We start from the raw sequence: 26,808 nt of genomic DNA, 5'->3' as shown, positions 1-26,808 counted from the left end.
GCTTGGAAGAGCTACTGAGCCCATCATTGCATCAAGAAACTGAACTGACCAACATGGTCAATCAGAAGCACATCTTGCGTTAATGCTGACGTTAAGATTTTATTGGCCTCTGGTACCGGCAGCTGGCGAGTTTAAATTCAATTAATTAATTAAATTCAATTAATTAAATAAAGATCTGGAATCAAAATACTAGTATCAGTAATGATGGCCATGAAACTACCGGATTGTCATAAAAACCCATCTGGTTCACTAATGTCCTTTAGGGAAGGAAGCCTGCCGCCCTTACCCGGTCTGGCCTATATGTGACTCCAGACCCACAGCAATGTGGTTGATTCTTAATTGCCCTCTGAAATGGCCTAGCAAGCCACTCAGTTGTAAAATCTCGCTCAAGAAGGCGGCTCACCACCACCTTCTCAAGGGCAATTAGGGATGGGCAATAAATGCCGGCCTTGCCAGCGACGTCCACATCCCGTGAACGAATAAAAAAAAAAAATAGGAACTTTTCTGGCCCTAGCAAAAACTGAATTCATACTCTCAGTCCATTAATCTGACCAAGCTAAAATATTTTACATTTTTAAGACACACATACAAATTGCCCCATAATGCAACGTGAAAAAATACAAACGACTTCATTCATGTTGGAGCCTCATTGTATGAAGCATTATGGGATTAATAATTACTGCTGCTGATTTAACGGTGAATCAGGATTAAGTGACCAAAGAAAGTTGATCTTCATTGTTGAGCTTTGCTCCAAACTGGGCATCTTAAAAAGAGTCAAATTTATGGTTGAATTTGGAGCAACTCAGGAAAACAGAGCACAATTACCCATCAACACTTGGGCCTTGAAAATCCTTCGAGCTCCCTGAGCCGGCAAAAGTGTGCTTGGGCCCACGGAAATATGGGGCCCAGGTTTAGGAAATAAAATGCATCTTACATTACATCATGAATATTTACAACAGCTTGATTCAGAAAAAGGTCCCCGGTGGTGACATTGCGTCTGGAATTTCTGCAGCGGTTCACAGATCTCCCGCTATAACTTCAGTGGGACACCATCAGAGGCCCTGGAAAAATGGGGTAAATGGTCCGTCACACCATTTATCAGGGTCTCTGTCGATCTTTCATCAAAGTTATGACAGGGGTTTGGGAGAACTCCGGTGTAAATTCTACCCCCGACTTTTCAACTGTATAAAATGACATGTTGTTAGTTTTTAGGATGATTCAAAATAATCCAGTGTAATGAGAGATGGTTATGAGCAGTCAATTGGATTCATTGGGCTCCAAAGACTTAGAAATTACACTATATGGAAGAAATTTAGATGAAGGAAAATAGCAGTGGACCAAATTACTGAAAGGCAATATAAATAGTCCAGACATGTAAACAGAATGAATGACAATACATTAGTGAAGATGCTTATGCATTTCTCTGGATTAGGGACACAATGGAGCAGAAACATGAAAACTTTGGTTGCACTGCACTAAGGAGAATGCCAGTGCCAAGAACTTTTGGTTTCCATAAGCAGTACAGCTTAGGTCTTACAGAAAGGGCTGCCATGGTTTTATTCAACAAGTCTTTATACAAATCCTTTAGTATAAAGGATGTCCCAAGGCACTTTACAAAGTGGGGGGAGGGGGCGGAATCGATTACATTGACAAGAGTGACATATTTATATACGAGTCATCGATTCACTTGTCAGTGAAAATCATGCAGATTAGACATTGATTCCACAGTGCAACCAAAGTTTTCATGTCGTGCCCTCAGTCTCGTTCCTCTTAGATCTACTGACATTCATTCAATTTATACATCTGGACCACTTCCATAGCCTTTCAGTCATCTATCCATTGCTTTTTTAAATCATTGGTTTCTTTTTCTTTGTAAAAATGTATGTAAAAAGAAAAAGATTGGTGAAGACAAATGTAGGTCCCTTACAGTCAGAAACGAGAGAATTTATAATGGGTTCAGGGAAATGGCAGAGCAATTAAACAAATACTTTGGTTCTGTCTTCATGGAAGAGGACTCAAATAACTTCCCAGAAATGCTAGGGAACCAAGGGATTAGTGAGAAGGAAATTAGTATTAGTAAAAAAATAGTGCTGGAGAAATTAATGGGATTGAAAGCAGATAAATCCCCAAGGCCTGATAATCTGCATCCCAGAGTACTAAAAGAGGTAGCCATGGAAATAGTGGATGCATTAGTTGTCATCTTCCAAAATTCTACAGATTTGAACAGTTCCTGCAGATTCGAGGGTGGCAAATGTAACACTACTATTTAAAAAAGGAGGGAGAGAAAACAGGGCACTACAGACCGGTTAGCCTAACATCAGTAGTAGGGAAAATGCGAGAGTCTATTATAAAGGATGCGATAACAGGACACTTAGAAAATATCAACGGGATCAGACAAAGTCAACATGGATTTATGAAAGGGAATTCATGTTTGACAAACCTATGGAGTTTTTTTGAGGATGTAACTGGTAGAATAGATAAGGGAGAACCAGTGGATGTGGTTTATTTGGATTTTTAAGAAGGCCTTTGATGAAGTCCCACATAAAAGGTTAGTGTGCAAAATTAAAGCACATGGGATTGGTGGTAACATACTGGCATGGATTGAAAATTGGTTAATAGACAGGAAACAGAGAGTAGCAATAAATGAGTCTTTTTCGGAGTGGCAGGCAATGACTAGTGGGCTACCGCAGGGATCAGTGCTTGGTCCCCAGCTATTCACAATACATATCAATGATTTGGATGAGGGAACCAAATGTAATATTTCCAAGTTTGCTGACGACACAAAACTAGGTGGGATCGTGAGTTGTGAGGAGGATGCAAAAGAGGCTTCAAGGCGATTTAGACAAGTTGAGTTAGTGGGCAAATACATGGTAGATGCAGTATAATGTGGATAAATGTGAAATTATCCACTTCAGAAGGAGAAACAGAAAGGCAGAGTATTATTTAAACGGTGATCGATTGGGGAATGTTGATGTACAAAGGGACCTGGGTGTCCTTTTACACCATTCACTGAAAGCAAACATGCAAGTGCAGCAAGCAGTTAGGAAGGCAAATAGTATGTTGGCCTTGATTGCAAGAGGATTTGAGTACAGGAGCAAGGATGTCTTACTGAAGTTATACAGGGCCTTGGTGAGACCACACCTGGTGTATTTTGTGCAGTTTTGGTCTCCTTACCTAAGAAAGGATATACTTGCCATAGAGGGAGTGCAGCGAAGGTTCACCAGACTGATTCCTGGGATGGCAGGACTGCCATATGAGGAGAGATTGGGTCGACTCGGCCTGTATTCACTCCAGTTTTGAAGAATGAGAGGAGATCTCATTGAAACATATAAAATTCTGACAGGGCTAGACAGACTGGATGCAGGGAGGATGTTTCCCCTGGCTGGGGGGGTCCAAAACGAGGGGTCACAGTCGCAGAATTATGGGGTAGGACATTTAGGACTGAGATGAAGAGAAATTTCTTCACTCAGAGGGTGGTGAACCTGTGGAATTCTCTACCACAGAAGGCTGTGGAGGCCAAGTCACTGAATATCTTTAAGAAGGAGCTGGATAGATTTCGAGACACAAAAGGCATCAAGGGGTATGGGGAGAGAGCGGGAATATGGTATTGAGATAGAGGATCAGCCATGATCATATTGAATGGCGGAGCAGGCTCGAAGGGTCGAATGGCCTACTCCTGCTCCTATTTTCTATCTTTCTACGTTTCTATGTAACAAACTGGTGGACAGGGTTACAGAACAGCTGTAGGGGGCAAGGACTGCCTTGGTTGCAATATGTAGCAGTGTCATAATTACATTTTTAAAAAAATGTTTACAATTTTGCTACACATAACTGGCAGAGCAACTCTTCCCCCTAGATAGGGCCACCTTGGGTCACCAAGTTTACATGAGGTATGCATGAAAGGGCATCTTAGAGTTGGTTAAAAGGATGTGTAGTATACAGAGCTCACTGAAACAAATGGTCCAGCAGTGAGGAAAGAGAGCACAGAGAATGGTTACATTGCTAAATCCAGTTTCACTTAGGATTTAGATTTTTGTAGCTCAGTGTTCCCTTTTACCAGACCTATGTTCCTGCATGCAAAATACATATTATATATATATGTATATATTAATAAGCCTATTAATTTTTTTCTTTCATCACCATATGATGAATTAAAATGTTCTAATGATGCTTGTTGTATCTCTGGTCGCCCCAAGATCATTTTTGACCCATTATCAAAATGAACTACTCTTAAAATATGGTCAGCACGGATTCTCCCTTCCTTCCCCCACCCATTTTGAACATCTTAGTTTAAATGGCTGACTATCAAGTGGCCAAGTCAAGAATTTGCAAAACTCATCTAACCAAAGGACATGAATATGAAATTTGAACTTCAAGCAAGAAGAGAGATCAAAAAAGATCCCCCATCCCACCCCCACACAGCGGGTATGTAGAACAGAGGCCAAATATAAGTAGCTACCATTGACAAGCTCCAGAGAACAGCAACAAAAATTATTCCAACTGTAAAGTGGAAGTCCTGTGAGGAAAAGTTAAATAAACCTTAATCTCCTCAGCCTGAATAGAAGCCAGTGGAAGGGAATCTCACTGAAATACATAAAATATCAAATAGCATACATAAGGTAAATACTGAATATTATTTGAAATTAAGGCAAGATAATAAAACTAGAAGTCAGAAGTATAAATTCATGAAAAATAAATTTTGAGAAGATATGAGATGGAACTTCATTACCCAAATGGTGCTAAGTGTTGAATGAATTTGCTGGGCAGGGTAACAGAGATGTAAACTTTAGAGGTATTCAAATATAGTTGGATGCTCAGCTGGGAGGTGAGGGAAGGGAATCTTACTCAAGGGCAGGATTGCCACTGGAAGTGGGTTGAGATGTGACTTCATTCCTCTCCCCATTCCTACCCGGCAGTGATTTTGTCCCATTTTCCTGGTTCGGAGTCAATTCAATATGCAGGGTGGGCTTCCAGTGATATCTCTGCTCAGCATTGAGAGTCCACCACCACGGAGAAGGGTAATACTTGTGCTGCTGCAGTGTTGTCCTCACTGCAGCAGCTTAAAAGGGATTAGCCAACAACTGCCTGGCTGAGAAAAGTATTCAAAGTGAAGAGGAATAAAATGGATTTGGAACCCTGCTGCAATGAATCATTGGGGTATCAAAGGGGAAGGAAGCCACACGTGTACAAAAGAAGAAATCTGCTGGCCTCAACATGAATACCACCCGGTTCCCGACGACAGGGCATCACCAACACCCCGTCCGCGCAGGCATTATTTTGGGGAGGCTGAGCTGGGGTGGAAAATGAGGGAAATCCAAGATTCCAGCAAGCCCCACTTCCTTCTGTCATTTACACATGACTGGATGGGCAAGCAGTGGGCGCTGTACCCTTGGGAGCTCAGAAAAATCACTACAGCTGTTTTGAAGGCGGAGATTCAGCATTACGCCTCCTGCCCCACTGCCTGACAATCTTCACCCCAGGACCACCTTTTTTTTTGATGGTTTCTGTAAGGAAACCCACCTCTGGAATACCAGAAAGGCAAGCTATGGTAGGTCGAATTGCTTTTCTCACCCTTAGCCTTTTTTATATACTTATTAAAGGCTGTAAAGACAATTCACACACATGCACAAATAGTCAATGGAACACTATGATCCAACGCTGATGGGACCATGCGAATATCACGTATGGAACATATCAGGGTCGAGTAAATTTCAGCAAGAGCAGTTGTTAACTTTAGGTAATTACACAACAGTCATTTGGCTGTCAGCAAATATATCAGAGTCTCAGCTTACTTCAACTATAAATAGTAATATAATCAATCAGTCCAAAAATGCATCATTTGACAGAATCTGTTTTCACTCCAAAGTTGGATTAATATCTCGGATATATTCTGCTTTGGCGGGGGGTGGGTGCAAGGAGAAATGCTGTTGCCTTGGAAATTTTATGTATGATCATTTACCTACCTCAGGGGATTAAATGAAAGAAAGAACTTGCATTTATATAGCGTTTTTCAAGTCCTCAAGACGTTCCAAAGTGCTTCACAGCCAATAAGTGAAGTGCAGTCACTGTTGTTATGTAAGCAAATGCAGCAGTCAATTTGAGCACAGCAAGGACTCACAAACAGCAAATGGGAAATCTGCTTTGGTGATGTTGATTGAGGAAGGAACATTGGCCAGGATACCAGGACAGCTTTTTTACCAAATCCAAAACTGGGAAGGGACCAGACTAGGGGGAGGGGATGGGGTCAGGATTTAAAGTCTGTAAGTTCATTAAAAACTTTAATAATTGGTAATGCCTTCATATAATAAAAACAGAAGCGAATGGAAAAATGGATTTCTGTTTTAAAAATTAAACTACAGGCTTTCAATTTAGAAATTTCTGGATGCATCACTCAAAAGACTGACTTTCCAGTTCAAAACCAGACAGCAGCCAACCCAATAATCATTTCTACTGACCCACTAACTGTCTCGGCTGCTCTCAAATCAGGTACAGCATAGGCTAGATGAACAGTACACTAACACACTTCATATTCTTAAACATGCCAGTCAAGACTTCAGCATTAAATCTTTCACATCGACATTTCACTTACCCTTTTTTCTGTAAGCTAATGTCTCTCAACATGTGTGTGTAAACATTAAAAATTAATAAATCAAAGGTCGACCTTCGAGGTTTTAATTTAATTATATCAACCCACTTGCTCAAATATCGATTTGTTCTCAGCATTGCAATGGATAATTCCATGGTCAATAACTGATTGAGTTGACAATCAAGCATTCAGATACCTTTCATAATCACGTTAAGTGCGGGAATCCCCCCAGTGGCTGGGTACAAAGAGAGTGGAGAGAGCAGAGCGGAGAGAAAGCATGGGAATCTCCCACAGCGGAGACCCAGGTATAAAGAGAGCGGAGAGAAAGAGAAAAAAAATAATCAAGGAGTAAACATCAAAGGACAGCAGATAGATGATTGGGTTGCTAATTATTACCGTTTCTTTTGCTGTCTAAGTTAGGGCAATGGTTTAAACAAAGAACTCGGAAACTATAACCATTACTTTATTAAATCAAAAACAAACTAGATAAACTAATTAATTAAGAAAACTAAAAATATCGACTGAATAAAAACGTTATCTAATCAAACATGTAAAACAAGGTTAGATAGAGTTGGCAGTGCAAGTGGTGTGTTGTAACTGCAGCATGTGGGAGTTGGTGGAGACCAGTGAGATCCCGAGCAACCACATCTGCAGTAAGTGCCTGCAGCTCAAGGAACTTTGGCTCAGAGTTGTTGATCTGGAGTCCGAGGTGCAGACATTGCAATGCACCAGGGAGGCGGAGAGTTATCTGGACACTTTGATCCAGGAAGCAGTCACACCCCTTAGGTTAGGTAGTGGTTTAGATTTATTCAGTGGTCCGGGACAGGAGGATGTGACTGTGAGTCAGGCAGGTATGGGGACCCAGGATTCAGTAATGGAGGAACAGCAGCCTTTGACCTTGTCCAACAGGTACGAGGTACTTGCTACCTGTGTGGGTGAGAACAAAGACTGCAGGGAGGATGGGCAAACTGACCATGGCACCAGGGTACAAGAGGCCATTCAAGTGGGGGGAGTAAAAAGGAACGTGGTAGTGGTAGGGGATAGTATATTTAGGGGGTTGGATACTGTTCTCCGCAGCTGAGCCCGGGAGTCCCGAAGGCTGTGTTGCCTGCACAGTTCCAGGGTTAAGGATATTTCCTTGTGGCTGGAAAACAACTTGGAACATGAGGGGGTGGATCCAGTTGTTGTGGTCCACGTAGGAACCAACGACATAGGTAGAAGAAGGAATGAGGTTCTGCTGAGGGAGTTTGAGGAGCTGTGGTCTAAATTAATAAGCAAAACCTCAAAGGTGATAATCTCTGGATTATGACCAGAGCCACGCGCAAATTGCATAGGGTCAAACAGATCAGAGTGTTAAATGCGTGGCTCAAAGAAAGGTGTGGGAGACAGGGGTTTCAATTCATGGGGCACTGGCATCAGTACTAGGGAAAGAGGGAGCTGTTCCGTTGGGACGGGCTCCACTTAAACCGGGCTGGGACCAGTGTCCTGGCCAATCGAATAACTGGGGCTGTAGATGGGGCTTTAAACTAACAAGGGCCGGGGGGGGAGGGTTCAGGTGAGGGGAAATTTATACATCTAAAGAGAAAAGTCAAGGACATAGAGCAGTGTAGCGATTTGGTTGAAGATAAGTAGAGTGTGATAGGAAGAAGCAGAGAGTGTAAAGGTAATAGTGCATCAGTAAATAAGGTCAAATTAGGGAAAAATAGTAAAAAATTAAAATTAAAGGTGCTTTATCTGAATGCATGAAGCATACGTAATAAGATAGACAAATTAATGGCACAAATAGAGATAAATGGGTTTGATCTAGTAGCCATTACTGAGACGTGGTTGCAAGGTGACCAAGGATGGGAACTAAATATTCCAGGGTACTTGACATTTCGAAAAGACAGACAAAATGGAAAAAGGGGAAGGGGTAGCCCTGATAATAAAGGATAACATAAGGACAGTATTGAGAAAGGATCTTGGCTCACAGGATCAGGAAGTAGAATCAATATGGGTGGAGATAAGAAATAACAAGAGGCAGAAAACACTGGTGGGAGTAGTTTATAGGTCACCTACCAGTAGTTATACCGTTGGACAGGGTATAAATCAGAAAATTAGAGGATCTTGTAGCAAAGGTAAAGCAATAATCGTGGGGGACTTTAATCTTCGTATAGACTAGGCAAATCAAATTTGCAAAAGTAGTTTTTAGGACAAGTTCATGGAATGCATTGCAGACAGTCTCCAAGAACAATACGCCATGGAACCAATGAAGAAACAGACTATTTTAGATCTTATCTTGTGTAATGAGATATGGTTAATTAATAGTCTCATAGTAAGGGATCCTCTGGGGAAGAATGATCATAATATGATAGAATTTCGCATTGAATTTGAGGGTGACGTACTTAAATCCGAAACTAGAGTCTTAAACTTATATAAAGCCAATTACATAGGTATGAGGGGCGAGTTAACTAAGGTAGATTGGGAAATTAGATTAAAGGGTATGGCGGTACATAAGCAGTGGCAAACATTTAAAGAAATATTTCATAATTCTCAGTGAGAATTGAGAAATAAAATCTCCATCGGAAAAGTGATCCATTTGTGGTTAGCTAAAGAAGTTAAGGATAGTATTAGATTAAAAGAAGAGGCTAATAATGTTGCTAAGACGAGTAGTAAGCCTAAGGATTGGGAGAGTTTTAGAAACCAGCAAAGGATGACCAAAAAATTGATGAAGAGCGAGAAAACAGATTATGAGAGTAAACAGATTGTAAGGGCTTCCACATGTATGTAACAAGGAAGAGAGTGGCAAAAATAAACATGGGTCCCTTAGAGGTTGAGACAGGAGAAATTATAATGGGGAATAGGAAATGGCAGAAACATTAAACACATATATTGTATCTGTCTTCACGGTAGAAGACACAAAAAGTATACCAACAATAGTGGAGAACCAAGGGGCTAATGAGAGCTAGGAACTTAAAGTTATTAATATTAGTAAAGAAAAAGTATTGGAGAAATTAATGGGACGAAAAGCCAACAAATCCCTGGACCTGATGGCCTACATCCTAGGGTGCTAAAAGAGATGGCTGTAGAGATAGTGGATGCATTGGTTGTGATCTTCCAAAATTCCCTAGATTCTAGGACAGTCCCAGTGGATTGGAAGGTAGCAAATGTAACCCTGCTATTCAAGAAAGGAGGGAGAGAGAAAACAGGGAACTACAGGCCAGTTAGCCTGACATCAGTTATCAAGAAAATGCTGAAATCCATTATTAAGGAAGTGGTAACAGGGCATTGAGAGAATCAAAATATGATTAGGCAAAGTAAACATGGTTTTATGAAAAGGAAATTGTGTTTGACAAATTTATTGGAGTATTTTGCAGATGTAACTAGCAGGGTAGATAAAAGGGAACCAGTAGATGTAGTATATTTAGATTTTCAAAAGGCATTCGATAAGGTGCCACACAAAAGGTTGTTACACAAAATAAGGGCTCATGGGTGTGCGGGTAATATATTAGCATGGATAGAGGATTAGTTAACGGACAGAAAACAGAGAGTAGGGGTAAACGGGTCATTTTCGGGTTGGCAGGCTGTTACTCAGGGGGTGCCGCAAAGATCAGTGCTGGGGCCTCAGCTATTTACAATCTATATTAATGACTTAAATGAAGGGACTGAGTGTAATGTATCCAAGTTTGCTGATGATACAAAGCTAGGTGGGAAAGTAAGCTGTGAGGAGGACACAAGAGTCTGCAAAGGGATATAGACACGTTAAGTGAGTGAGCAAGAAGGTGGCAGATGACGTATAATGTGGGGAAATGGGTGGTTATTCACTTCGGTAGGAAGAATAGAAAAGCAGAATATTTTTTAAATGGTGAGAAACTATTAAATGTTGGTGTTCAGAGGGATTTGGGTGTCCTTGTACATTAAACACCAAAAGTTAACATGCAGGTACAGCAAGCAATTAGGAAGGCAAATGGTATGTTGGTCTTTATTGTAAAGGGGTTAGAGTACAAGAGTAAGGAAGTTTCACTGCAATTGTACAGGGCTTTGGTGAAACTACACCTGTAGTACTATATACAGTTTTGGTCTCCTTACCTAAGGAAGGATTTACTTCCCTTAGAGGCAGTGCAACGAAGGTTCAAAAGATTGATTCCTGTGATGGGACAGTTTTCCTATGAGGAGAGATTGAGTAGAATGGGCCTATACTCTCTGGAGTTTAGAAGAATGAGATGTGATTTCATTGAAACATGTAAGATTCTGAAAGGGCTTGACAGGTTGGTGCTGATAGACTCTCCAACCAGGGGAAACAGCCTAAAACTAGGGGGCATAGTCTCATGATAAGGGGTCGGCCTTTTAGAACTGAGATGAGGAGAAATTTCTTCACTCAAAGGGTTATGAATCTTTGGAATTCTCTACTCTATAGGGCTGTGGATGCTGAGTCATTGAGTAGATTCAAGGCTGAGATCAATAAATATTTGGACTCTAAGGGAATCAAGGGGTATGGGGATTTTGCAGGAAAGTGGAGTTGAGGTTCAAGATCAGCCATGACCTTATTGAATGGCGAAGTAGGGTCGAGGGGCCATATGGCCTACTCCTACTCCTATTTCTTATGTTTCTTACGTTGAGCCATTGTTGTAAAGACCACTCAAATAACGGGATACAAAGCCCGTTGGCATAATTCCTGGTTCTGAAATGAATCATTAAAGTAGAACCTGTTGAATAATAATTACATGACATGCCTAGGTGTGCGTGGAAAATTACCTGGAGATTGGAAAATAGGAGAAAATGAAAACAAATAGGTTACTGGTCATACAATCATATTATTTTGGTTTCTTTTGGACATTACCAGGCCCATGGTTTGCATTCGGACCTCCTGTGGGCTGTCAGTGCCTGAGCAAAATTATGTTACTGGTTACAACATTGTACTGCAGAATTTCATCTCTTTTGCGTGGGAAGATACATTTGTTAAGGAAACTTTTATAGGTTTCAGTTCACAAGAAAATTCTGTGCTCACCACATTAAAGGAGAATACTACTCCTGGGTAACTGCTTTCATAAGGGCATACTTTTAGGGCACTGAAAGTGATAGGCCCATCAGTTTGACTTTGATCGTGAGGAGGCTGTTGGAGAGTATTGTATGGAATATGACTCGGAAATGTAATAAACAATGTGAAGGGTAGTAACAGACTTCAGGAGAACAAAGACAGTCTGGTGAGATGAGTAGACATATGGCAGATGAAATTTAACGCAGAGAAGTGTAAAGTGATGCATTTTGGTAGGAGAGGCAATATAAACTAAATGGTAGAATTTTAAAGGGGATGCAGGAACAGAGAGACCTATTTGAAGGTGACAGGACAAGTTGAGAAGGCAGTTAAAAAAGCATACGGGATCCTTGGCTTCATTAATAGAGGTATAGTGTACAAAGGCAAGGGAGTTATGCTAAACCTTTATAAAACACTGGTTAGGCCCTAGCTAGAGTATCGTGTTCAATTCTGGGCACCACATTTTAGGAAGGACGTCAAGGCCTTAGAGAAAGTGCAGAAGAGATTTACTGGAATGGTACCAGGGATGAGGGACTTCAGTTCTGTGGAGAGACTGGAGAAGCTGGGGTTGTTCTCTTTAGAACAGAGAAGATTAAGGGGAGATTTGATAGAGGTGTTCAAAATCATAAACGGTTTTGACAGGGTAAACAAGGAGAAACTCTTTCCAGTGGCAGACGGGCTAGTAGCCAGAAAACACAGATTTAAGGTGATCGGCAAAAGAGTCAGAGGAAACATTTTTTTACGCAGCGAGTTGTAATGATCTGGAATGCATTGACTGAAAGGATGGTGGAAGCAAATTCAATAGTAATTTCCAAAAGGGAATTGGATAAATACTTGAAGAGAAAAAATTTACAGGGACATTGGGAAAGAGCAGGGGAATGGGACTAATTGGCTAGCTCTTTCAAAGAGCCAGTACAGGGATGATGGGGCTGAATGGCCTCCTCCTGTGTTGTACCTATTATGATACTATGACATATGATCACTCGGAGAGTTTGGTGATTATTAGGGATACCAGTGTGGCTTTTCATAAATTTTGGTCCTGTCTCACTAATATTATTGAGTTTCCTCAGGAAGTGGTCTGATTGCTGGAGGAAGACAGCCCAGTTGATGTGGAACACCTTGACTTCTAAAGCATTCAACAGAACTATTATAAAAGTTAGATCACAAGATATTATAGGACAGCGACTAAATCGGGCAGGTAAGTGGTTTAAATTAAATTAGGTTGTTACTAATGAGAGTGAATCTGACTGGGGCCTGGTTATGAATAGAGTTCCACAGGCTTTGTATTGGGATCAATAACAGAGAAGGGCTTAAATGGAACCATTCTTCAATTCACGGAAGATGCCAAAATGTGCGTGGGGATTAGTAATTCATACCAATAAATAGGTTGCAGGCCAATTTAGATAAGTTAGGTGAATGGTCCCCTGTGTGTGAGACATCATTTAATATGGACAAGGGCAATGCCATATACTTAGGGTGAGGAAAATCCAGACATATTGATGTAATTCTGAAAACTATCCATTAAATGGTTGAAGGAAGACATCAGGGGTAATAGCTGATCATTCCTTAAAGATTCACAAGCAGTCTGAGATGACGATAAAGAAAACAATGGGGTTTTAGGTTGTGTTGCTGGGACCACCGAGTGTAAACAGAGTACCATAATTAAGCCGTATAAGGTTCTGGCACCTCCATATTTGGAGTTTTGGGTCTAGTTTTGTCCTTGTATATGATGATAGATTTTCATGCTCTGGAGAGGCTGCAGAAAGGGCCAAGAAGGATATTGCCAATTCTCAAAAGTTCTTAGCAATGAGGATAGATCCCAAGAGATAGGGTTATTTACTATGAAAAATTGCAAGCTCAGAGAGGTATGATCGAAGTTTTAGAAATGATGAAGGGGTAGAGGATACAGTCTGGTTACAAATGTTGTTTCAAATGGATAGAGATGGTAGGAATAGAGGTCATGCCTATAAAATCTGTCGGCAAAAAGCACAACTATTTGAATTAGATTAGAGTTTGGTCGACAGCTCCAGGTGAACATGCATGAAAAATGTGCATGAGTCAGGGCCACCAATTGACCTGATGTGTTTAGTGTCCAAAGTTGAGAAGGCATTGAATTGCTATCTTGCAAATCATGACTTCTCCTCATATATAGATTTGTTTTAACTCCATAAGTTTGGGATAGATTTGGATATTGAGCCCAGTTTGGGACCTACTCTAACATCTTTTGTTTCCAGTACTCCTGTACTCTCCAGTCCATAGTCAATCCAAATTTTTCATTGTTGCAAAAGAGCCTCCACTAACCTGCTCACTGGATTTCCTGCATTCTCCTGACTGCTGGTCATGGCTGTGTTTCTGACTCAAATACCATGGATAATCATTTGTGTGTTTTAAGTCATTGGCCAGATTATAAAATTGCACGAATGATAAGTGAATTTTATCCTCATGCATTTTATCTGACCGTAGCTGTTATCACTAGGTAGAAAGTTCTCTAATATCATCTAATAAGCAGTAAAAGAGAATTTTAGGTTTCCTTCACTGATAGAGAAACCATACACCACATTAACTCACATATAAATTGCACCTTTAAACAAGAAAATATCGTCTGAGTTGGGGTACAGGCTTAGAAGCAAAATAATTATTGTTCTTTTCTTGGGGGAATAGCTCAAATTTGGGGTGTGGGTTATATACAAGGATATTTGTTCCAATTTGGTAACTGAGTATCTCTACAGCACTCTCTGATAGACCAATGTTTTTTGTACAAAACATGTTATTTATAGTTTCTACATAACCATAGCCAACATCCTCAACATGAATCTCCTCATAATCACATACTTTTTGTACCATTCCCAATGAGTCACAGACATGGGCTCTTACAGAACTGTCATCTTCAAAAACACAGTGGGAGATGATTTCCTCCATGTGCTATGGATAACAAAATTATAAACTCATTATTTATAAATGCTGTGTATGTATGTCAATGAGAAAGTAATAGTGTAGTCAGCCTGTAACATTGCTAACCATAAAACACAACAGACTAATCAGATTTCAATATTGACCCTTGCTAATCATGTAATTATTTCCAATCAAATTGCTTAAAAAGATAACCTGTTTTTGACTGCCGAGAATGTTCCCCATTACCTACATCACTAATTCATCACCCTGAGAATTTTATTCACTTGGCTCCTTCTTTGCTGCCTACCCACCACAAGTGCTCCAACTCTGCAATGATCCCTCCCCAGGTCCTCTCGCTCACTGCCTCACAATGACCATCTCCTCGACTGTTCCGCTCTGCGCAGCTCCCTCTCAGACTACATCAAGTACTCCAGCTCTGGTTCCACGATTTCCCAGACCTGCCCTGAGTATTCCAGTTCTGCTGCCTCTCAGGCGCCCCCTCCCCTTAGTGGTCCGGCTGTGGTCTGTTCCCATCCCTTTCTCTCACCCACTGAGGCCGTTCTTCAGTGGCCTGGCTCTACTCAAACAGTCCTCTATGGTTCCGGGATCTCTCCCTGCTGGCTGCAAGCTCCTTTCCCCCCAAACTGGAGCCACAGCAGGAATAATGCTGCAAATTGGAAGCATTAGTGGGATGACAGTCTCATTCAACTTCAAGACCAGCAGGCCAACTGATTTGCAGTGTGCCAGCAGGATCAAATACCAGTTCATTCTAGGCATTGTTTTGCTCTTTCCATCTACTCCTTCTCATGGCACGAACATAGTGACAACATATTTCAGTACCTCATTATGGGCAGCAAAACAGAAAATACTCTCCAAATTAAATTATGATCTCTAGAACAATAACAGCTGTTTTTGTGTAATGCCAGCTAGCTCTGTATGTGTTGTGATAAGTGGATTTGTAATGTGATTCCATTAAAAGCTGTGGATTTGAAAATGGAATGGGTACAAATCACACAGCAGAACAATATCAGAATAAGGTGTCTGCGTGAATGTACTTTAAAAATTAGCACAAAAGACATCGGCCCAGATTTTCTTCTGAGCAGCGAACGCACAGCGCCCACCGCTCGTTAGACTTGAACTCACCCATAAACTTTCCTTGTTTTTTTTCAGGGCAACATCCTCTCCTGCGACGCTGAATCCAGCACCACACCCTCTACAGGGCATGTGGGACCTGTGTGAAAGGGGCAAGCAACTGTCTATCCCCTTAACCGATCAGATTAAAGCATCTGATGACCAGCAAAGAGTCAGAACCAGGCAGTGTAAGCTCGAATAGTGAATTCAATGTCAGATCAGGTACAGAAAGTGAAATAAGAAATCTTGAATTAAGAGACAGGGATAAAAGAGACAAAGAAAAAGTAAAAAGATAAACATTTTCAAGTTTTTAGACATATTTTTCAAATGTCCAACGACAATTTAAAGCTGGGGGAATGAGACCTCACACTTGTAAAAGTTAATTTTCAGAGCCGGAGAGGTTGTTTGGCTGTCATTAAGACTTACCACGCTGTTAAAAGTGTGCTTCGACTTAAATGACACGACATACCGTTTTTTGGTGAGATTAGTTTGTTTTCATCAGGTCAGTGCAGGAACTTCATGTGGTTCCATTCATTTGAATGCTGAATCAGCAGGTGAGATGTCGTTTTCGCGGAGTTTATGGAGGAGCAGGGCATCTGGTAGAGCAACTCCGGATTTCCGCATTTGACTATGCATGTGTGTTCGCTGGAAGTTGCTGTACCAGATGCACAGAAATAACGGTGAGCCCTGTTAGCCTCGCCATTATTTTCACAGGAAAATCCAGCCCATAAGTTCTTTGCAAAAGAAATACCAGAATCTATTAATTTCCAAAAATTAAATCTCTCTGTATCTTGAATTGAAATTAGCAATTTATACTAAGTTTTTAATTCCCTTAAAATATTATAGAATTGCAAATAATTCCCTTATCATGTCCTCATGTGCTTCACATATTTTTTACTCATCAATGATGTCCTCACAATAACCTTTCCCTGTCCACAATTAACATAATTTTGCAATAATTTTTACATTTACATAAAGAGATAGTCCGGCGGGAGTCTACGGCTCTATTTCAATTGAGGAGTTCAAAAGATGTTCACAAACCACCAAAACTTCATTCTTGTGATTTATACATCATCTACATAGAATTACATAGAATGTACAGCAGAGAAACAGGCCATTTGGCCCAACAGGTCCATGCCGGTGTTTATGCTCCACACGAGCCTCCTCTCGCCCTTCTTCATCTAATCCCACCAATTTATCCTTCCATTCCTTTCTCCCTCGTGTGTTTATCCAGCTTCCCCTTAAATGCACCAATGCTGGATGCCTCAATTACTCCTTGTGATAGCGAGTTCCACATTCTAACCACTCTGGCTGAATTCCTGAATTCCCGATTGGATTTATTAGTGACTATCTTATATTTATGGCCCCTAGTTCTGGTCTCCCCATGCAAATGGAAACATCTTCTCTATGTCTACCCGATCAAACCTTTCATAATCTTAAAGACATCTATCAAGTCACCCCTAAGTCTTCTCCTTTCTAGAGAAAAGAGCCCCAGCTTGTTCAATCTTTCCTGATAGGTATAACCTCTCAGTTCTGGTATCATCCTAGTAAATCCTTCTCCAATGCCTCTATTTATGATATGGAGACCAGATCTGAATCTTCAAATTAAATTTCAGCCTTATCATTCACTCTCAGCCTTCTCGAGGTTTCCTTTCTTACTCGAGAGAGCCAGGTAAACACTATTAAAATCATTGGTCATTAATCTTAAGTGTTTAACTCTGATTCTCCCTCCACAGTTGCTGCCTGACCGGCTGAGTGTTTCCAGCATTTTCTGTTTTTATTTCAGATTTCCAGCATACACAATATTTTGCTTTTGTTTTACTGTTAAAATCATGTTCTTGCAAAACCAGAGTTCAATCGTTAATTTATAGTGGGATTTGATCTTTGAACATATTTAAGTTCTTGAAAGAGATGAATAGCCATGGGGAAAACCTCCAACAAGATAAAACTCTGTCAAGTTTCTCTATGTCCCTCGAACATAATCCAACACCATCAGGATATTGGGGTAATTCTGAAATCCAACACTCTGACTTGGAGACAACACAAGTCAGAGTATCAGGGCTAATTTGCTGTAGCCGTGTCTCCAATCTACACTCCTTGCCAGCTGGGTGTCCCATCAAGAGCGCACGATTGTAGAATTACCCCTGTTAGTTAACATTACACAACCTAGAGCACACAGGTCCAATAAATAATAAACCATTGGGTGGCATGCAGCCTGCAACAGTCGAGTGTCCATGGTGCTGTCAGGTTATCCTGCTTACTTCACATGTGGTTTATTTTCCACAGTCTACTTCCATCCGGTTCTGAATTTTGTTCATACCAGATACACTGGCAGCTTGGTTTGAAAAATAATATTCATTGCTTTTAGTTGCAATTTTAAAAATGGTTATAGTGTCCTAGGTTTTATGGAGGTGGAATTTGATCTGCATAATAGTGATGTTCATCAGAGGTCAGTAACACTGGGCCATCTGCTATAGGAGGCTTATGGTGGGGTATAACACAAAGTAGGTAGGTTCCTATTTAATGTATTGAACCGAAGAAAGGAACCTACTGTTAAAATAAGACTTTGGCAGTCGTATTGTTTGGTCTGTTCTGCTGATTGATGAAATTGCCTATCAATGGGATGTCCAACCACCACCAACACAAATCCTCAGTTTACAGTCTACCTACCATTCATCCCTTATAGTGGGACTAGTATTTGATAAATCTCCACCTCTTAGTAAATAAACCTAGACAATTACACTTACACTCATAATTCCTATCTGAACCTTCACTTTACATCCAAGATGAAAGTATTTTTGAATTTGTACTTTTTCATTAAACAAAGGAGCATGGTTTTAGATTAATAATAAGTTGTGCTCTTCTCTGACTGTGTGTGTGTGTGTGTGTGTGTGTGTGGTTTTAGGCTGCATAAAATTAAAAACAGCTGAAGATCCACTTTGTTGGAAACTGAATATTGTACATGCAAAATCCACTATTGCGCTAATTGGTTTTTCAAGTCTGATTTCCTTCCCTTTATTTGTATTGGTTTTATCCTGTTTTCTTGCTATTGGAGCACATATGAAAGGCAATAGGGGGAAATCAGCATTTAATTAAGGGCTGCTAGCTCATTATGTGCAACAAATACGTGTCAAATAATGTCAATCAAACCTAAATGGCCATTTAATGCCGCTAGCTAAGATACTTGTAAATCAATTCACCAATCATCAGGAGCAAAAGACCTGTGAAAACCGTATTATTTCCTCAATATATGTCTTTCCTGTTCTCCATTTAAACCTTGGAAGCTCACATGTTTAGAAGGCTGTCTGTTTACAAGGTGGACCATCATTCACTATCCTCCAAAACACATTGTTTGTAAACTAATGTTTTGCAATCTGCCCTTTGATCTTATGAGTCCTGGTTCGACACCTTGATGAAAGACCAGCAGGAGAGAATAGAGACCCAGGCAGTGGGTTTCTTAAACTGGATCTCTGCTGTGAAAACATGAGCATTTTCATAACAGATAGTGCAGAAAAAATACATCTTTTGAAGAAACTGGCTTTTAAAAAATCTGATTTTTTTTATTCGTTCATGGGATGTGGGCGTCGCTGCCGAGGCCAGCATTTATTGCCCATCCCTAATTGCCCTTGAGAAGGTGGTGGTGAGCCGCCTTCTTGAACCGCTGCAGTCCGTGTGGTGAAGGTTCTCCCACAGTGCTGTTAGGAAGGGAGTTCCAGGATTTTGACCCAGCGACGATGAAGGAACGGCGATATATTTCCAAGTCGGGATGGTGTGTGACTTGGAGGGGAACGTGCAGGTGGTGTTGTTCCCATGCGCCTGCTGCCCTTGTCCTTCTGGGTGGTAGAGGTCGCGGGTTTGGAAGATGCTGTTGAAGAAGCCTTGGCGAGTTGCTGCAGTGCATCGTGTGGATGGTACACACTGCAGCCACAGTGCGCCGGTGGTGAAGGGAGTGAATGTTTAGGGTGGTGGATGGGGTGCCAATCAAGTGGGCTGCTTTGTCCTGGATGGTGTCGAGCTTCTTGAGTGTTCCATCACACTCCTGACTTGTGCCTTGCAGATGGTGGAAAACCTTTGGGGAGTCAGGAGGTGAGTCACTTGCCGCAGAATACCCAGCCTCTGACCTGCTTTTGTAGCCACAGTATTTATATGGCTGGTCCAGTTAAGTTTCTGGTCAATGGTGACCCCCAGGATGTTGATGGTGGGGAATTCGGTGATGGTAATGCCGTTGAATGTCAAGGGGAGCTGGCTAGACTCTGTCTTGTTGGAGATGGTCATTGCCAGGCACTTGTCTGGCACGAATGTTACTTGCCACTTATCAGCCCAAGCCTGGATGTTGTCCAGGTCTTGCTGCATGCGGGCACGGATTGCTTCATTATCTGAGGGGTTGCGAATGGAACTGAAGACCGTGCAGTCATCAGCGAACATCCCCATTTCTGACCTTATGATGGAGGGAAGGTCATTGATGAAGCAGCTGAAGATGGTTGGGCCTAGGACACTGCTCTGAGGAACTCCTGCAGCAATGTCCTGTCCTGCAACAACCATTACCATCTTCCTTTGTGCTAGGTATGACTCCAGCCACTGGAGAGTTTTCCCCCTGATTCCCATTGACTTCAATTTTACTAGGGATCCTTGGTGCCACAACTTGGCCAAATGCTGCCTTGTGTCAAGGGCAGTCACTCTCACCTCACCTCTGGAATTCAGCTCTTTTGTCCATGCTTGGACCAAGGCTGTAATGAGGTCTGAAGCCGAGTGGTCCTGGCGGAACCCAAACTGAGCATCGGTGAGCAGGTTATTGGTGAGTAAGTGCTGCTTGATAGCACTGTCGACGACACCTTCCATCACATTTATGTATCAAACAAATATTTTATGACAGTGGTGCTGGGGAGAGGGAAAATTGGGTTATGGCAAAAAAAAAAAGCATAACTAACAAATCACATCATTTCTCATTTGACTTCCAAAACTGCGCAGGGAGAAAAATAAATCCAGTCATAAAAATAAAATGGTGGTTAAACGCTGAATGATTATTTGATTTTTCTTTTGTAAAGAAGTTTTCTACTCCCTGTGGAGCACTGAAAATGACATCAGTAATGATGTGATTTGTTAATGTTACATTGAAAACTCCATCTCCCACGGAAGCAATGTACAGGGAAAGGGTAGTAATGGAGTAATGTAACCTGTAGTATTAATAGCCACATTGGGAAAGCACCCTCAGGGTTTCATGACATTACTTTGCCTCATTTTCTTGTTTATGAGCTTGGATAATTTCAAGGTATTCCTCTGACTACAACGCAGCATCACTGGAACTAAATATATCATCAATATCAGCTTGCAAATCTGGTAAGAGATGCACAAAATTAGGGTCAAACTACCAGCTACAAAATCAAGAGCTATATACGTTCTTGTTGAATGAAACCTTTTTTTTTCCTTTTCAGGATGCACGATACAAATTTTGAAGCTGGATTTCATTCTAAAGATAGGAGATGATGCCGTGTTTTCAAAATTCATTAAGAAGAGTAAAAGACTGAATCAGGTGGGGCACCAGAATGGTGTAAAATCTACCCGAGACTAAGATAGGAGAGTCCTTCATTGTCAGGAAGCACTATGGGAAATAGACTGATTATGAGCAGATGCTTCAGGGATCCATTGACAGACTTAATCAAGTCACTGCTCGAAATGAACCTAATGCCTAGTTTTTTTTTTGTTTTACAAGGAGTACCAGTGTCTAGTTAAATACCTAATGACTGGTTTTAAAGTTAACACTGAATTGATATTCATTGTTAGACATTTATATTGCTTGCATTCGCATATGTTTTGCAAAAAAAAGTAAAATAAATAACAGTAGTACTAATTGTTACTGTCTGGGTGCTTTCTTTCACATACAAGAAAAGAAAGATTTGCATTTATCATGTCTCTTAGAAACATCTCAAAATGCTTCACATACAGGCATTTATTTTTGAAGTGTAATCATTATTATATAGGCAAACACAGCCATTTTACACATAGCAAGATCCCACAGATAACCATGAGATTAATGGCCCTATAATCTATTTTACTGTTCATTTATTTAAAGGAGGACATTGGCCAATAAATTGAGAAAAAAACTCCCTCTTTTTACAGAGTGCCATGACATCTTGAACATCCGCCTGAACAGGGAACCTTGGTTTCATGTCTCATCCAAAGGTTGACATCTCCAAGAATGAAACATTCCATTGGTACTGCACTGGAGCTTCAACTTCGATTATGATCTTAAAACTAGAATAGGACAAATTGGATTGTATCAGCTCTGTCATTTTATTACACATTTAGCCTGTTTCCAATCTATCAGGACCTCCCATGTTCATCAACTCCCTCATAATGATCATCTGTCCCATGGATTATATCATCTATCTCAAGGAATTTTATTTATTTTGAGTCCTTTCAGTCTGTCTAGGAAGTTGTTAATCCCATTTGAGCTATTGTTATTAAGGAGGAAGAGATGATTCATGTCTTCCCTAGAGAATAGTTGGAGGAAGTAATAATTTAGTATGTTACAATGCTCATCCCTTTGCCCAATTTGCATCTTTTAGGATTCTCACCTCTTTTCACACTGCCCTTTTGCTGATATTATACTGAAAGAATTTCTTACTGTTATATTTATGTCTGAAGCTATGCTTTGTTCTTGTCCCTCTTTGCCCCTTTCCATCACTTTAACATTTTTAAGAACATAAGAAATAAGAGCAGGAGTAGGCCATATGGCTCCTCGAGCCTGCTCCGCCATTAAATAAGATCATGGCTGATCTTCTACTTCAACTCCACTTTCCCACCCCATTCCCATATCCCTTGATTCCCTTAGCGTCCAAAAATCTATCGACCTCAGCCTTGAATGTACTCAACGACTGAGCATCCACAACCCTCTGGGGTAGAGAATTCCAAAGATTCACAACCCTCTGAGTGAAGAAACTTTTCCTCATCTCGGTCCTAAATGGCTGACCCCTTATCTTGAGACAATGACCCCTAGTTCTGGACTCTCCAGCCAGGGGAAATAACCACTCAGCATCTACCCTGTCAACCCCTCTAAGAAATTTATACATTTCAATGAGTTCACCCCTCATTCTTCTAAACTCCAGAGAATATAGGCCCATTCTACTCAATCCCTCCTCATAGGACAAACCTCTCATCCCAAGAATCAATCTAGTAATCCTTCATTGCACCGCCTCTAAGGCAAGTATATCCTTCCTTAGATAAGGAGACCAAAACTGTACACAGTTTCTTTATTTTCTTCCATCCACCCTCGTGTACCCCTTTATCTTTCTCCTTCCTGGATTTGCAGTGCTCATTGTTCCTCCTTATTTCATTTCTGATGAATGTGTTCATCCATCTCGGGTCACACTTGCTGATCCTGGGTAAATATTTATCCTGTACGCTTAGCGTTATGTCTTTAAAGGCATTCCATTGAAATGGTTTTCAACAATCCCACACCCTCAATCAATTTGCTTAAGCCATTCCCTCATTCTTTGAAGTTAGCCCTTTTGAAATTATACACCTGGCTCCTGGTGCTCAGTATTTCTGAATCCCAGATCAAACGTTATCATTCTGTGGTGGCTATCACCCAAGGATGCCACAGTTCCATTTCTTGTAATGTTGTCTTCGTCACTTACCATTACCAAGTCAATATGCACTGGGTAATGAAGTAGTCATACGTTACATTTACCAACTCAGACTCCAAACCACTTGGATATCCTCAATTTACATTTGGTTGATTGAAGACCCTATTAAAATAACCTTTATGCTTTCACATGCCCTTGTTATCTCTTCTTACAGCAAACAGTCACCTTTCCTATTCTGAACTGGTAGTCTGTAACACACCTCGAATGTTATCTTTGTCCTTTTTACATTAAGGATATCTAACCAGACTAGTTCCTTGTGTAACTTTGCACCTGCCACAGAATTAACATCTATAACCTCCCAGGTATCCCTGACATAGGATTACAACACCTCCTACCCTGCTTACTCTGTCTTTTCTGAACAATCTATCGTCCTGTATGTTTTATTCATCCACTGGGGTCAGTCATGTCTCCAATATTCCCACTACATTGAATGGCCCAATGTTAACAACTGCCTCCAGTTCAAACGTCTTTTCACACCAGAATGCCAGCTACATATTTACATTCTCAATCGGTGTACACTCCTCTTTTGGAGGTACACCACAGAATATTATAGTCAGCCCCTGTCTTTGAGTTTCGGGTAATGCTGGCATATGTGACTTTACACCCCGATGTTATTTCTTCCTATTTTATTTACTTTTCCACGGATTACCACCCGCAGGGTGAGGAATGTCCTCGGAGCTGCTCCCACTCTGCTGCCATAACTTTACCAGAAGTATGGTGGAAACTCCATAAGGTGTAGGGGTGGTTGCAGGAAACATTCACAAGAGCAGATATCTAACTGATCGAGGAGGTAGAGTGATTTGAACATGCCTGGCACTGCAATGCAAGAGTGTTGTCTAACTCATCGACACAGAGGCTGTTTGCATTAGGTCATCAAATAATCATATTTGCCCCCATGTTAATTTTCTTTCTTTCTCCTTCATTCGCTGAGAGTGAGTTTCCCTCTTTTTTCAAGTAGTTCTCGGGTCTTCTCTGCACCAGCCCCAGATGTGATGATGGTGATGGTGGGGTGGAGGGGAGGGGGTGGGGGCAGTGACCTGCTTCCAGGCCTCTACCAGTGCAGCTCTGAGACCAGATGCTGAGAGGATAGCAACAAAATCCTTTCCTCGCTCGGGGGAGGTACCTGGTCTCAACTCGGTTCTTCCCCGATGCTGGTGATATTTCTGACCTACCCAGTCTCCTGCAAATAAAGAACTCAATTGTGATAGAAGTGAACAGATTTATTAAGAAACTGGTGTCGTTTCTCCCCCTCTTTAAACTGCACTTCAATTCCCCCATCCTCACTGTTCTTTTTCCCTCTCTCTTTAAATTAGCATCTATTCTTTGTCTACAAGGCTTTGAAGCACCTTAACACATATCTCCCTTAAGGAACACCGTAGAAATACATGTCGTATTTAGGGAGCTTTCAAGGGATGTTGGGAAATGTATATTAATAGAGGCCCCTATAGTAATCCCAACAAGCTGATTAATTAATGATCGGCAGCAAACAGTTGGACGCAGAATTTTCTTTCCTTTCAATGTTCCCTTTTTCTTTACTTTTTGTTACTGTACACAGTACCTTGATATGTGGCCTTGAAGCCCAGCAAACTGTTGGTCTCATCAGTCTGGAACTGGAGCCACATCTGATTGCTCACACTCACAATTAGGTCAGGAACACTCATACCCGTCAAACTGCCAGGCAGAAAATCGGAAAAACTGATTAGTACAATCTGATTTCATTCCAAAATGTCAGAAAATTAAACTGAATTCATTTAATGATGGAGTTTCGGATGTCACAGAAAGTGAAGTATAATTGAAAAGTGAAGTTGATGACGATGTGATGAATTAATTAAGCCAGTTATCCAAGAGTGAATAATTTAGCAACCACCTTTTGAATTCTCTCAATATTGTGAACCAGAATTCTCAACTCAACACTTAGTGACAAAGATTACAATTATTAAGCAGCAGCTTTAAATTTCAGAGGGGAATTTCAGAAATTCCTCTTCTTTTAGATTTTGACAGCGGTTACTTGCCTCCCTCAGGATATTAAATAAATTTAAACGAGTTCATGCCAGTGAGAATTGCACGTGGCCCAGTAGAAGGATGGGGCTGAGGCACATTGTAAATAACAATGTAAGGACAGGGAGCTGGTGCCTAATGCAAAGTGGTGCTTCAGATAAAATCAGTGCCTCTTGCACTTATTGAGTTCCCCACTGTGAATGTAAAAAAAGTAACACTGGAACATCAATCTTGAGAACCTGCAGCATAACTGAAGATAAATCACCTCCTTCTTGAGCACAAAATTCACAGAAAGGTAAGGGGAGGGTTTAACTCCCTCCACTCAGTGGAAACCAGGAGTTAAAATCAAAATGGTCAACTTACCATTCTTTTTTCTTCCCAACAGCGATCTTAAAGTCAGGTAGCTGGGGCACCCGTGGGACTCAGGCAGAAGCGCCATGCGTGTACGCTAATCGGGGTCCTATTATGTATATAGGACCCCAAAGCCATTTTTACGGCCTGCTGAGCGACATCGTCCACCGTGGACACTCCACTCAGTAGCAGATGTCAGACCAGAAGCGGAGACCCTCCAAGGTAAGTTTTTAAAGAAAAACTTAACAGTCTGGAGCAGGATACCCTACAAAAATAGTTTGGATCATGCAGTACCGGGCTCCTCTGCGTTCCATGTTCCTGAAACCCTTGCGAACCCACCCCCGTCCAGAGGTTGCGCGATATTGTGCCAGCCCGAACTCAGCGAAGTGCCTTTGGACACCTATTTGGGGCAGGCAGTTCGCCGGCTCCATTTAAATAGGCCTGGTTGGTATGCCCACGTGTTTCGCCCGGGAGTTAACAGGCCCCCTTTAGTTGCTAAATTTGGTTGGGTGGCTCTCTCTCATTTGTGCTAATACCTGATTAGCAGATGTGAGCTCCCTACTTGGGCCAGAAAAGTCTTCCCACTGCCCTCAAGTTATGGTGGAATTCTACTGGGAGTGTGCAGGTATCTAAAATTACCTGTATTATTTGCTGTTTGTCACGTTAAAAAAAATCATGAAGAATTACATATAAATGGAATTATTTGATGAGAATGTTGCATAATTAAATACATTTTGCATCTAATGTAATTCTTGTAATAGCAGAGACATTACTCACACGTGAAGCACAGTTTTCTGTTCACCAGGCTGCCCTCCATCCCCAACTGTTAACGTATCATAGCCTCGTTCCAATTCAAATTCATCAAAAGTGAGCTTGATGACCTATCGGAGAGAGAAGTTAACATGTTGATAAAGTTATCGACAGCAGATGTGAAAAATGATGAGAGCAGATTCAGTCAGACCTGGTTATTAACTGTATGGAGCAGTTAAGCAGCTCCCCTCACCAGGGGAATCATCTCAACATGATTCTATGTTTAATGCAGCCTCCACCAGGTCAGCAGCAACACTTTTCTGTAATGAGCACCCAATTTGAGTTCAGTGTTAAATTTGGACCACGTTATGGGTGGTAGGCTGAAGACATTTTAGCCTCCCCTCCGTCCTGACACCAATTCCACCTCCCCCTTCTTCTTC

General features: G+C 41.2%; 1 protein-coding gene across 1 annotated transcript in view; it reads right to left on the bottom strand.

Moving 5' to 3' along the window:
* Nucleotides 1-26,808, bottom strand: part of csmd2 (CUB and Sushi multiple domains 2) — a 1,323,345-nt gene that overhangs the window by 382,005 nt on the left and 914,532 nt on the right. Inside the window, exons 11-12 of the mRNA XM_068006939.1 lie at nucleotides 26,396-26,499; nucleotides 24,828-24,940 (exon numbers count right to left, since the gene is read on the bottom strand). Of these exons, the coding sequence (XP_067863040.1) occupies nucleotides 24,828-24,940; nucleotides 26,396-26,499 (217 nt within the window). The remainder of the gene's footprint in view (nucleotides 1-24,827; nucleotides 24,941-26,395; nucleotides 26,500-26,808) is intronic.

This window comes from Heptranchias perlo, chromosome 26 (assembly GCF_035084215.1).
Source record: "Heptranchias perlo isolate sHepPer1 chromosome 26, sHepPer1.hap1, whole genome shotgun sequence".
Lineage (NCBI taxonomy): Eukaryota > Metazoa > Chordata > Chondrichthyes > Hexanchiformes > Hexanchidae > Heptranchias > Heptranchias perlo.
This window is presented reverse-complemented; position numbering and strand designations above follow the sequence as displayed.